The sequence below is a fragment of the Etheostoma spectabile genome, chromosome 17, assembly GCF_008692095.1.
Source record: "Etheostoma spectabile isolate EspeVRDwgs_2016 chromosome 17, UIUC_Espe_1.0, whole genome shotgun sequence".
Taxonomy (NCBI): domain Eukaryota; kingdom Metazoa; phylum Chordata; class Actinopteri; order Perciformes; family Percidae; genus Etheostoma; species Etheostoma spectabile.
The window spans coordinates 13,598,963-13,611,860 of NC_045749.1; the positions used below are offsets into that span (position 1 = coordinate 13,598,963).

The 12,898-nt window shown below is 41.3% G+C and overlaps 1 protein-coding gene across 1 annotated transcript; it reads left to right on the top strand.

Annotated features, from left to right (window-relative positions):
• Window positions 1–1,731: 1,731 nt before the first annotated feature.
• LOC116705476 (ubiquitin carboxyl-terminal hydrolase 37) lies at window positions 1,732–4,741 on the top strand. The gene is made up of 10 exons (XM_032541678.1): window positions 1,732–1,853; window positions 2,035–2,078; window positions 2,774–2,861; window positions 3,012–3,022; window positions 3,204–3,279; window positions 3,383–3,654; window positions 3,796–3,927; window positions 4,038–4,155; window positions 4,248–4,399; window positions 4,588–4,741. Exons 1-10 carry the CDS (start codon window positions 1,818–1,820, stop codon window positions 4,739–4,741), a joined length of 1,083 nt encoding a protein of 360 aa, XP_032397569.1. The 5' UTR covers window positions 1,732–1,817.
• Window positions 4,742–12,898: the final 8,157 nt, after the last annotated feature.

The window sequence follows — 12,898 nt, forward strand, 5'->3', positions numbered from 1 at the left end:
ATGCTACAGCAAATGAAAATGCTACTTAACATCCAAATCAGTAGCTAAATGTTGCTTTATTGTTTTGTTTTAGTGTCAGGTTATTTAATGTTGTAGTATACATTCAGATTTCCCACAAACAACCACAACTACTACAACTGCTGTGAAACATCCACTGCAGTTGAAGTTAAACTTCCTGCCCCACTGCTGCATTGCTTCTTCGTTGTAATTTGTGTTGGTATGTTTCCAAGGGAAGTTAAGCATGGGAATTGGTTAGGCCTACACAAATCATACCTTTTAATAGTAAACTTTTTGTGGTGAAAAATACACACAAAAAACAGTCTTATGTCTTATGGCATGTTGAAGTATGCCTAATTAATTGAGCAGCATTTCATTAAGTAGGAATTCAGTAAAATTACAACCTTCTGAATGCACAGTGCATTCTACCATCGCGTGTGTAGCCCACATTACTGCACTGCTGCCGTCCGGACCAAATGACTAACATAACGCGTTGATCATGTTACTGGAGAAAAATATATTTTATGTTTTTTACAAGATTTTAGCTAACCAGCAGATAGTAGCCTAAAGAAAAGTAGCTACACAGTTTATAACTTAACACGTTTAGTGTTTTTGCTAGTTGGGCTAGGTGTTGTGAGATGTAGCTTGATTGACTATGCTAATTGAGTTTAATTCATGTATTAATTTATTCAATAATGTTTTAATTTATTTGTTTCTATTCATTTTTTAATTTAAAATAAATGAGTTATTCACTTTAAGTTGGCACACAGCCCACATTGTTGGCTTGAACTTTCAAAGTGCCATTTCCCCATTAGTTAATTGCAAGCTAGCTTACTCGACACATGACACATTTCACATTTCACATTATTTGACAAATTAGAGGCTTTATTTGGCAAATAAATAGATTATGTGTGCTTTTAACTTATGTAGTGCAAGGCTGTTTCTGCAGCCTGAGCAAGTAACCCATATATTTCCATTTGATTCCTGTTATTCCCCGTTAATTCCATTGACTACCCATTAATTCCCAGTAATTCTCATGGGTTGTTTCCACCTTGAATATTTCAACTGTGGGGTCTACTATTGGAGGGAATAAAAAAATGCGTTTAAATAAAAACAAGGAACTTTTCTTCCTGCAATCTTCTTATGTTTCCTCTATCTACACTCCTCAAGTCCATTTCTGATGTTCCTCAGCCTGGTGAAGACAGTTTGTCTCCTAGCTGTCCTCTCTGCTGCTGATAGAACAGCTGCTTCTGAAGACAGAAATTGTGTAACAGAGCCTGGAGCCACCGTGGAATAAGCAGATGGACGCCAGTCGTGCTTACAGGCCGCTGACATAGTACTTCTGGTGTGTATGTGGTGAGTGTCTTTCTGCCCCCTATCATCCAAAATTTAATTAATGTAACTTCAAGTAAAGGACTTTACTATACGTGACCCCTGTACGGAATAGCTAAGGACCTGAGAAAAATGTGATTAATGTTGCCCCATCACAAATACCAAATGCAGCAGGTTGTAATTGGTGTTTTCTAAAGGTAAATTGAATTGTTTCATTTTGTTTTGATTTGAACTTTACCTATATGTAGTTTGGGTCACACACCTTATTTAAACACAAACATGTTTCATGATGTCATACTTTTTAGAACTGATCTATAGAACAGATCTTTAGAATGGTATTTTAGAAGTAATCTCTAGAATTGTTATCTATCATAGAATTGTTTTGACCTGATTTTGCAGACCAAACCTGCCAGATACAAGCAGTTTACTGTCAGTCTCAGTCCCGTTTAACTTGAGAGTTAAGAATTACAACGATTTTTCTTTCAAAGATGTTTCGTTTTTGTTGGTCGTCCTGTTGCAAAAAGGTCTGTTTTCTAGATGTACAGCACATTTTATATAATTTTTCGGCTGTTAATTTGACCTTGACTTTTCAACTTTCAAGTTCACAGTGAGATACTTTCTGTGAAGTCAGTTTATATCATTTGTGTAGATACATTATGTTTCCATCAATTTTTATCTTTTTTTATTCTTCTTTAATCTTTACAGAAATCAACAACTGTAGATGTACTGACAAGTGGCTCTCAGAGAAGGTAAGGACATGTGGTGTATATGTATATACAGTGTTGCCCTGACTAATACTTCATAGCCATGGTCAGGTTGATTAGCTTCCTTGTTCATTTTGGTGGAGGATTTCACGCAAAGTGCTGAGAGAAGACCGTGTTTGTGCACAATGTCAAAAGACACACACCTCTATCCTGGTCCTGTTGGCACCAGAGCTGTCCACCTGAGACTGGACAGCTGATCTGGTCTCCTGTCAGACATGACAAGTGACTCAGTTGTACATTTTGCAGCAATAACACTAAACAAGTATTGCAGATGGCAGATTTCATAGCTATACACATTGTGTGTTCATTAGTCCTATAAACCAGTAGGCTTGATCTTTGCTGAAAGTGCTCAAAATGCTCTGAAAGTTGGTCTCATCTATATAAAAACACTATTAGCACAGCCATCATGTTGTTGCATTCACATATCTGAAAGATCTGCATTATGACTGCAAATGTGCTTAGGACTTTAGAATCATCTTGGACTCGTCTTTAAGACTGTGAGAGTCTTGAGATTTGAGTTGGACTCAATTTGAAAGACTTAAAACAGGTTTTAGTTGGTACAATGCTGAAGCCACCAAGTAGAGAGAGATTGATTTCTTAAAATGGTCCCTGTAAATTATTCAGGATTTTTTCTGAGCAGGAGTACACAAAACAATAAATGTGTTTCTTTTCATCACCAGTGTCTCTGTCCTTGATATTCCTGATGCTGCCACCAACAACAAGGATGAAGGGACACCGTGGAGGTATCGACTCTTCGGTCGCTCCCTGGTATGCGTGTTGGAATGTGTCACGGCTTTACATTAAGCAGATTTTAGTTGTTTGTAGGAATCATATTTGGACTTTCAAGTTGTAAACGTCACCAAAGATGTTTGACATTGTTTATTCTAATTGTCATTTTTTTGTTTCCACCACCAAAAGAAAAAGCAAAGGTAAGACACTCCTCTTTTCTACATTTCTTTGTTCTTATGAGTAAAAAACAGTGTCTTAACACAACACTGTTTTTTTTACCTTTACCTGACAGTCAATTCAGGCTGATTTATCTATTTGTGTTTTCTCTCTTGTAATACATTAAGTTCCCAATAAGATAACAGTGTTTTTTTTTGTCACCAGTGTCGTCACCTCACAAAACAACAAAACCACTGAGTCAAAAAAGGCTCCCAAGTTTCAGTGGTGGCACTGTTGCAGGGTATGTTTGACACAAAGTGCCGCACTCATTGAACCAGACTTTTATAAGTGGATTGTCTTTGTGTGATTTAATAGAAAATTGTGTAATTTGTGTACTCCAATAGAAAAGAAATCAGGTCGCACCAGCTCCTGAAGAGCAGAGGCCAAATGTACAGAGCCCGGAACGGCAGAGCCCGGAATGGCAGAGCCCGAAGGTGGAGAGCCCGAAGGTGGAAAGCCACTCCACCACCTCCCACCTGGACATGGAGGTGGAGTTTAAAGGCCTCACAGAGGAAGAGGAAAACATGTCACTCCTTCCGGCTGTGCCCAAAAAACAGATAGAATGTGCCCTCTCCACCCCTAAGACACTCAGACAGCAGCTGATCAAGTATCTTGGGTGAGTACGTCATAATACACACACAAAAACATGGCTGTATTCATCAAATAAAAGTAAAACAGAGCTCCTGGGAGAAAATGAGAGAACATGCCATTGAAGAACTGATGATATTGACATGTGCTTGTCTTGTCTATACGCCAGGTTCCCCAACCCAACACAGATATGCTATTTAAACTCCTGCCTGCAGAGCCTCCTGACACTGAAGGATTTTGTTAAAGCCATCAGTCGTCAGGAGGAGGTCTGGAGGTTGATCCCCGAGGCTGCACTTGTGAGGTACAGCACGTCTCAGACACAACCACTAATTTTATTTATAAGTTGTACCCTGAACACCCAAATCTTAATGGTAGAGTCAATGCCTCTGACCCCTTTTACCCACTCTCCAGATCATTTATGGCCATCAAAGTGTCTCACTTCTCTGGCGATGCAAGCCATAAAATTCGCCTCCTCAATGCATTCAAGATGACGATTTGGTCTCCAGTGTTCTGGGATCTTCACCAGAAGGTGAGTAATCAGGTTTTATGGTTTGTTGTTTTCAACCCTATTTGATAGTTTCCCCACTGTATATACATTTGTATGATTGTGCCTATCTGCAGGATGCTCATGAATTCCTCACCTCCATGCTGGAGCAGATAAGATCTTTGAGCCCACGGCTTCAGATGATGGCAGCCAGCCTGGGCAGATCTTACAGCTGTCCAGTGGAAGATCACATGGTGTTTAAAATGGTTAACACCAGGACCTGCAAGAGGTACAATTACACAGTTGCACACAACCCACACACACGTGCATGCATGCACATATGCATGCGCTCCACACACACACACGCACACACACACACACACACACACACACACACACACACACACACACACACACACACACACACACACACACACAGCCGTACAATTACAACTGTATTGTCCTTTCAATGTGTAGGTGCGTTGTAGGATCCAGTAGAGAGGAGGAATTTACAAACCTCTCCCTGGACCTGGTACCTGGAGGCGGAACCATGGAACAGATGCTTCAGCTTTACCTGATGGTAAACACCTCCCCTCATTCATTCCCACTAGAACCGACTGAGATGTTGTGATCACGTGATGTAGAAAACACTGACACATTTCTATCGGACCACCACTGCTTGTGTCAGCATGTGTTGTTTTGCCGTCATGCATGTAAATCCAGTATAGAATTGAAGGCATGTTGGTCCTGTGCTGTTCTGCAGGAGAAAGAGTTGGAGTACAACTGCGAGTGTGGTGCTACCACGTCAGGCCAGTGTTCGTCATTTCTGACCCTGCCAAAGTGAGTGACATCACATCCATCACAATTGACTAAACTGTTGTTTACAGTGCTCAGTGATGATACTGGTTAACCCAGTGGTATAGAACTGGGTTTCACTGACCCAAAGGAGTGATTGTTTTAGTGATTGATTTAACATAGAAAACCCCAATAGAAAGAATTTGTAACACCATATTCTTTCATTGTTTCTTTCTGTCTACAGAGTGCTGGTCTTGCATCTAAAGCGCTTCAACTTCACTCCATCCTTCCAGATTACAAAGGTCCATGACCCCATTGTCCTGCAAAGAGAGCTGGTGGTGTCCTCCAACCAGGTAAAGAACAACTAATTGACGTGATAGCAAACAAAAACATCAGACTGGGGTTGATGTGAGTATATGTGTGGACTGTGCACACTGACTCTCTGTGTTTTTTTTCTCAGGCTGGGTGCTGCTACAGTCTGGTCAGCACCATCAACCACATCTCCCCAACAGCAAGAAGTGGTAAGATAATTAATTATTTTATTTTATTTATACTTCATAAATCAAGAAGAATATTTGTTTCTTTGTTTGACAACAACTGTCTTACATTCTGCTATTTTTGGTCACTGTAAACAAAATACTAATTATTAACTGTAAAACATCATTTCTCATGCATGTGCTTTTCGAGTCCAAGATAAATGTAAATCTTTCTTGACTTTTATATGTACTAAACAATGCTTCCTCTCCTGTTAGGACACTACATCTGTGACGGGGTTGATCCAGATGTGGGACAGAAGGACCCAACTGACCGCTGGTTCACCTACAATGACGCAGAGGTCACTGAAACAAGCGGTGGATCTGTGTGTGGCCAGCGGGAAAAAACCTCCTACATCCTGTTTTACAAAAGACACGTAAGAGGAGCACACTTTTGGAGAGACAGAGACAAAATAGATGCACTTCAGACTGATTACAGTTGAGAAGAGGGATTTAGAAACCCTGTACTTGTTGTAATTGTGTTTCTCTTTTCAGGATTAGATGGTGGGACGCCCAAAGGGCGAAACCCATCGGCAGGGACCTGAACATACCAAATATTGTGTCAGGCTCTGGATGGGGTCCAGAGGACCAAACGTAAAAGGGGTGTGTCCAGTGGATGGACGATGAGACCAAGTCCAGTGGATGGATGATGAGACCAGGTCCAGTGGATGGACGATGACACCAAGTCCAGTGGATGGATGATTCTTCCTCTCAGAGGGCGTTTTCCGTGCCACAGTGGCCAAAAATCCCAAGTCACAGCTTGTGAGCAGTGACAAGACAGTACGTAGATGTTGAATACAGATGTGGCTTGCCTTTCGCGGAAGATGATAAACTAAATGTAAATCTCAATAAACTTTTTTTAAACTTTTACTATATTGTTTTGTCATTTTTGTGTTGTGCACATTGAGGTAGCACACCAAGGCCAAGGTTTGTACTTAATTGGTGGGCAGTGGAAGACTTCAGTGTGTGTGTGTGTGTGTGTGTGTGTGTGTGTGTGTGTGTGTGTGTGTGTGTGTGTGTGTGTGTAAGACAGGCAGTAACGAAAGGTGTAAAAATACCATAGGGCTCCAAGATAAACCCTCTCTCCCACGGTCTGACATTTACAGAGGCTGGAGCGTGGGAGTGTGTGAGGGGGGTTGCCCTATGAGTGTGTTTCTGTGCATGTACTGTGTGTGTGTGAATGAGGTTTCCCTCCACCTGAGAGAAAAGCGCCATTGATGTAAGCTGGTGTTCCAGTCCCCATGTCAAGTGTGGACCAGGGTCAGTAGGAAACTTTGAGATTTTCCACAGGTATACAGTGTGTGTGTGTGTAGAGTGTGTGTACAGTGTGGTTGTGTGTATGTGTGTTTGCATGTTTCCCATGTGTGCATAGAAATGTATGACGTTTTAAAGTGTGTGATTCATGCGTAATTGAGAGGGGAAATCTGTTTTCATGCCGCCGAGCTTCAGGGGCGGATGTATGCCTCTCTGTGGGCCCCATGTCAGCTAAGGATGTCTCAGAGTAGAATCATAGAAAGTTGTTGTGTACATAGGCTGATCTGAGGCACCTTAACACACAGCTTTTAAAGGTTTCATTGAAAAACTTAATCATGCAGTAGATCAGCACAGCTTCTAATGAATACTGCTATTTCTTTGTGAAGGATTTTTACCTCTAAAAAAGGTATTCTAATGTAATAACAGTCAGACGTCTCAACCCCATCTCCCCATTTGGTGTCCCCACCAATTTATAAAAAAAAAGCATATAGGCATTAATGGCTATGACTTCATGAGGCATTGTAATATAGCTTTGTTGTATGGGCTTTGTTCAAAATCACTCCCTCATTTACTCATTCACATCTCCATACCAACGCATGCCGTGGACTTTTTTGTTTGATTGCTTGAATTTGTAGGTGCATACGTTTTTATATTAAATACAATGATGGACAGTAAATGAAGTGCATTATACTGTATAAGAAATAGGTAATGTTTTGGACATTACCTTGTTAAATACATAGTTTCATTCCCACATAAATGAATAAATATGATCTGCACCATCACTTCTGCAGAGGGGGACTAAATCTGTACTTACATAAAACATTTACATGTGGCTCGAGTTCATTAAAAAGCAAAGAAAAAAAAGCTTTCAAAAATGTAAGCTGGTCTTTCTTAAAAGTTTGACATTTCCATATCCAACACAAACAGCCCTTAACTATCAGCCTTTGCTCCAGCCTTGTCACCTTTTCCAGCAGGCCCCCGCCAGCAACCTGTCAGGTCAATAAAATATGACCTTTGGCGGTGTATATCTGATAAAGTTCCTCACTTTACGTGGTGACAGCTTTTATTTGTAATTTATCAGGCTTCAATAAAGGAGCACTCAGCTCCTTTTGCCTCCTCTGGCTCAGTAGTTTGTGACAGGCGGGCAAGTGGAGGAGCAGCCCAGTCAGTGACCCGCCATGGTTGATGTTCATCACAATGACACTGACCTACTTAACTGCCATCTCTTGGATGTCAAAGAAATCACTGCCTGACATTTAGAGAAAAGCTTGGTCAATATAAGTCAGGCATGACAAACAATAACCTGCTGATAACAGTGACTGCCGGCTAAATAAAAGAGAAAAGAGAAGACTCTTTACTGGGTAGCACCCGTGTCTTATTCTGCATTTGATTGGTGTTGTATTATAGAAGGTAGGTTAATTAGCTTACTAAGTGTTCTCAGAGCAAGCCTAAGTAGAGTTCCATCAAGGCTAACGTCTCAACTTGAATCAGACACAGATTGATGGTGGTGAGGCAAAGAAGGCTTCTCCGCCACGTACTTAGTAGGAGGCGAATGTGGGAGGCAGTGACCCGGAGCAATGGTCTCATCAGTGCCTGTCCCTGTCTGAGGCCCCTCTGCCTGTCAAAGTCACATTTTAATCGCAAACATAATTTGAATTTACATTAATGAATACAAATGGCTCCCTGGACTCCACAAGCTGAGAGTAATAAATTATTATCGCTGCTAACAATCGCATTTCTGAAACCCTTTTTCAATTAGCCGCCCCTGTGGAGATGATCATGGAGGGCCCGCTCAAATGAAGACAAACGATGCCCCTCGCAATGCCGTGCGTCTGCTCCTCTGATTTAATAGCTTTCTAATTCAGGAACATCTTCGACGTGACGAGGCGTGAGCCCTATTTTTTTCTGGTTCCAACCAGCGCTTTATGAGAAAGACACCTAATTGAAAGCAGGTGTTAATCAACCTTGCTCTGGTGTGGCGCGTGATTTAGGAGGGAGTTTGACAAAGAGAAGATCGTCCTTGCCACTCAGTGACACAGACCATTCAGTTCACAAAGAGGGCCTTTTGCTGCACTCTGCACTTTTTGTAGTGCTGTCCATCCTCCATTTGATCAAATATCCCTGTCACAAAATTAACTGTTCTTACATTTGAACTGCCAACGTCAAGAGAAGAAGGACTAAAATAAGCACAGGATCTCATTCATCCTATATTTAGCAGATTTTAGATCTATTTATTTGTTTTTGGTAGTTCTCTTGTGTCATATATTGTTGTTTCCTCCTGTACAGAGCATTAGTTTATGCCCATAGACAGGTGCTCATTTACTTTACTTTCCGTTATATATTACCATTAGAAACTGTCTTATCACATGTTACCATGTTTTAAAAGCATCTGATTAATCAATTTAAAAGAGAATGTTAAAAATAGATGCTTATTGTTTGGTGGTAATGCAAATGTATTAAAAAGAAACCTATTAATGGTCAATTTGCCTCATATATCATAATACATGGAGCCGCTCTTAAAAAATAAGCATTGGCATTAGTAATGTTCTTGATCATTCTGGCCCTGTGTTTACTTGGTATTGGCTCAAAAACCAAAAATGTGACAGTTTTCTTATGTCTTGACTTTATGTTTCCTTTTTTAGTTGTTGCCACACTGTTTTTATGCTGTGTTCTTGCCCAGACCTCTCTTGACTATGAGATTTTAATCTTCATAAGACCGGTAACACTTTAAAATAAGGTACACAAAAATGGAGGTAGTTACTATGGAACAACTGAGGAACAACAGATTAGTTAATGAGTAGTTACTGATTAACTGTGAGTCGAGCATTAATGATTAGATACTGGTAAGTAACTTTATTAAAGAGTGAAGAATGAATGAGGAATGACTGGCTAATTTAATGAGAAGTTACTGTTGTATTTACTGTAAAACTAAATGATTACAGACCAAGTTGTAAAGTGTGAAGTTTGTTGTGTGTTGTATGTTTTATAGTTGTAACTAGACACAATTAAACAGATCAGGAAATGAAAAAAGTACTTGTTAACAGTCTAAGAAGATTAAATCCTTTTCCCAAAGCATCACTTGATGTAATTCTAGATCCCAATTGTAGCTCACCACAGAAGGCCCAATAGCAAGCCCATCTAACCCTTTACGTAACCAGCTTAAGATAATTACAAGTGAACATAAAAGAGGAGACCATAATCATAATCGCCTTCCTTTGACAAGTCTGTGGTTTTTGAAACTTTGGAAAGCCACAAAAGTGACATTCTGCTTAGAAAGAGGATGAATGGTTCTCTGTGTCTCTGTCAGTGGGCTGTCATCACAGAGGAGCCTGTGGGGTTGACTTACAAAGGGCACAACAACTCAGAGAAACACATTAATGCTCATTTATTTTTCTGTTTAAAACTCAATCAGTACCATATTTTGGAATAGAGAGACGGTTCAGTTCAGTTCCAGAAAACAAGTATCTGTAGTGAAATACAATAGGCATCTGTAGCCTGTGGGGAACTTGAAGTGTTTTTTTAGGCTCTGTCCTGTAATGGTTCACTGTCATGGTTGTTACAGCATTGCTTTTGCTGTTTTAGAGCAAAAAGCTCTTAAATGCCACCTACCCAGCACCAATGGCAGACAGACATGGTTAGCGACTAGCTGCTGAACAAAGTGGATCAGCTAGCAGCTACAGAGCCAGATATTTTCCTCAGGAGTTGGTGGACCAAAAACAGAGATAAAAGGCAAATTAATTACAAATCAGTTATTATGCCAACCTCTGCTTTGGCTGACCCTATATTTCGGCCTCCATGAAAGCTCTCTACTCTCTGATAGTTCTCCCTTAGTGTCATGATGCCAACATGACGGCCCTTCCTCTCCCCATTTGTATGCGTTGTTTGTTTCCCTATTTGTGATTTCCCTATTTGGGGTCTACTGTATCTGTAAAGTGTCTTGAGATAACTGTTGTTATGAATTTATACTGTAAATAAAATTGAATTGAACTGAATCCCTCATGTTTCTCTCCCCTGCTCTGTCTGTGGGTTGTGTGCGTGGCTTATTTTGCAGGTTGCAAGAGGCGAAGCTCATTCCCTAATCATCCCCAGCAGTACTTAAGGCCGGCTGTGTGATCTACTCGTGGCCAGATCGTACAGTCTACTACCGCGGTACAGTTGTAACTCCTGGCTCCCTGTGTAATTCTGGTGTTTCTGTTTCCTGGTGTTCTAGCTTGTGTGGCTAATGTTGTCTGTGTTTTCTCCTGTTGCAGTCTGCCTTACTTGCTTGTGCTCAAGCTTCCTGTTACCCCTGCCTGCTTGCCTGCCTGCTTCTCCCTGGATGCAAAGAATTTTGCCACGTGTGGAAATTGTTTGTTGGACTCTGGAGGCCACCATTACCACATGGTCGACTCCACAAACAAAAGACATTGATTCGCTGGGCACCCAGCTCACTGCACCCAACACTGGATTCCCTGGACATGACATCCCATTTCACTATTAATTGTATTTATCTTTATTAAATCAGTTAAACGTATTTCCCGTGTGTCACGTCTTTGTTTGGGTCCAACCACCACTGCCGTTCCATAACAATCAGCTCAAGTTAAATCTTGCTGGTTGATCAGAAGCCACGAGCTGGAATTCCTCCATGTGTTTGTCTGAGAATCTAAATGGTCTATGACAGGTTCTGTTTTGCAAGCATTCTGCAGGCTAATAATTCTCAGTCTGCTGTGGGAGGGTCATACTTAACCTCTTCAAACTTAAAAGACCTCAGGGGAATTGGACCTCAAACTACCCCACAGAAGGTTTATCTTAAATTCTAGTCAAGATACCAAAGTCTCCACTATGTCAGGCTGAAACACAGGAAAATTTAATACTGAATATATGTGAATGTGATCAGTCACACACACACAAAACCCAGAAGTTGTACATGATTGAAAGACTTGCAGTTGCCTGTTAGAAACTCAAGGTGATATTTGACAGCAAAGGAGAATGGGACCAACATTAGGTGGGGGTGGAGAATAGGTTTGTGGATGTAGATTGTGGCAGCACATAATATGTGTGCTATTTTTAATCAGTACATAGAGAAAAAGAAAACAGGCTTGTGTCTTTGTTAAACTGTGAGCCCTGCAGAGAGCAAGAGGATTTACTGAGAGCATATGAGCTCATTTCTACACCTTTTTCAGGCCTTTAAATCACAGTCTCTGACTGAACGGCCTTCTGTTAATTACTTTACCGTTGAGTTAGTTCCCATCGCTCTAAAGCCTTCTGGTTTCTGCATTGTCAGACCCTGAATGCATACTGTACAGAAGATATTCCACACAGATCATTGCTCAAACTTCTCCAATGCAGCATTTATCAGCTCAACAGATTTTCAGTTATCCCCCTCCTTACTTTTCAATATCACATTTGAGTCAGTGAGCCAGTTGCCCCCTGATTTCCACCAACTGCAGAACAGCCGAGGATCCACTCCGTGACGGCGGCGGAGTCATTAGGTTTCCATTAAAGTCAATGTGTGTATTTTCACTGACTGCGGAACAGCTGCGTTCTGACTCCGTCCCAGATCTGGCGATCTGCAGCCCTTTGAAACAGATAAGCAGAGCTTCTATTTACCGGATGCCGGAGAGCTCCGCCGCAATTCAGCACAGGGCAGATTGTGCGGACAGGAAGTTGGGCACAGAAAAACAAAATAAAACATCCGGTTGATTTTCAAAATAAAATACACCATGCTCATGGCGGATCATATTTCCCAGCACTACACCATGAAAATGTCATAATGGGCGGAGACAGGCCTGAAGTTAACAGGTCAGAGGTTTTGTGGTTCTGTTTATAAAAACTACATCCTGTTATATCGCGTGATCATACACAAATGTTTGAGATCTCGTGGGTCCTTGTGACTTCAGATGTCAGTCATGGTCGCAGCCGTTCCGCAACAAATCCGCACCTGGTGGGTAGTGAAGGAGGGCGGAGCATGGAGCCGACACGCAGCGGAGCCGACACGCAGCGGAGCCCATCTGCAGCGATTCCACAGTTGGTGGAAATCAGGGGTATTTTTCCTTTGTCTTGTGGAATTCAAAGGACAACTGTTTAATAAATTGAAACAACCGTAAATGGAAATGGGCCTTGAATAACCGAGTTGCGGTCTTTCCTGCCATAACTTACGGTAATAACAAGGTTTAGTTGGGGAGCAAGGAGACATTGAGGGAGGAGATGGGTGAAGGGGGGGGGGG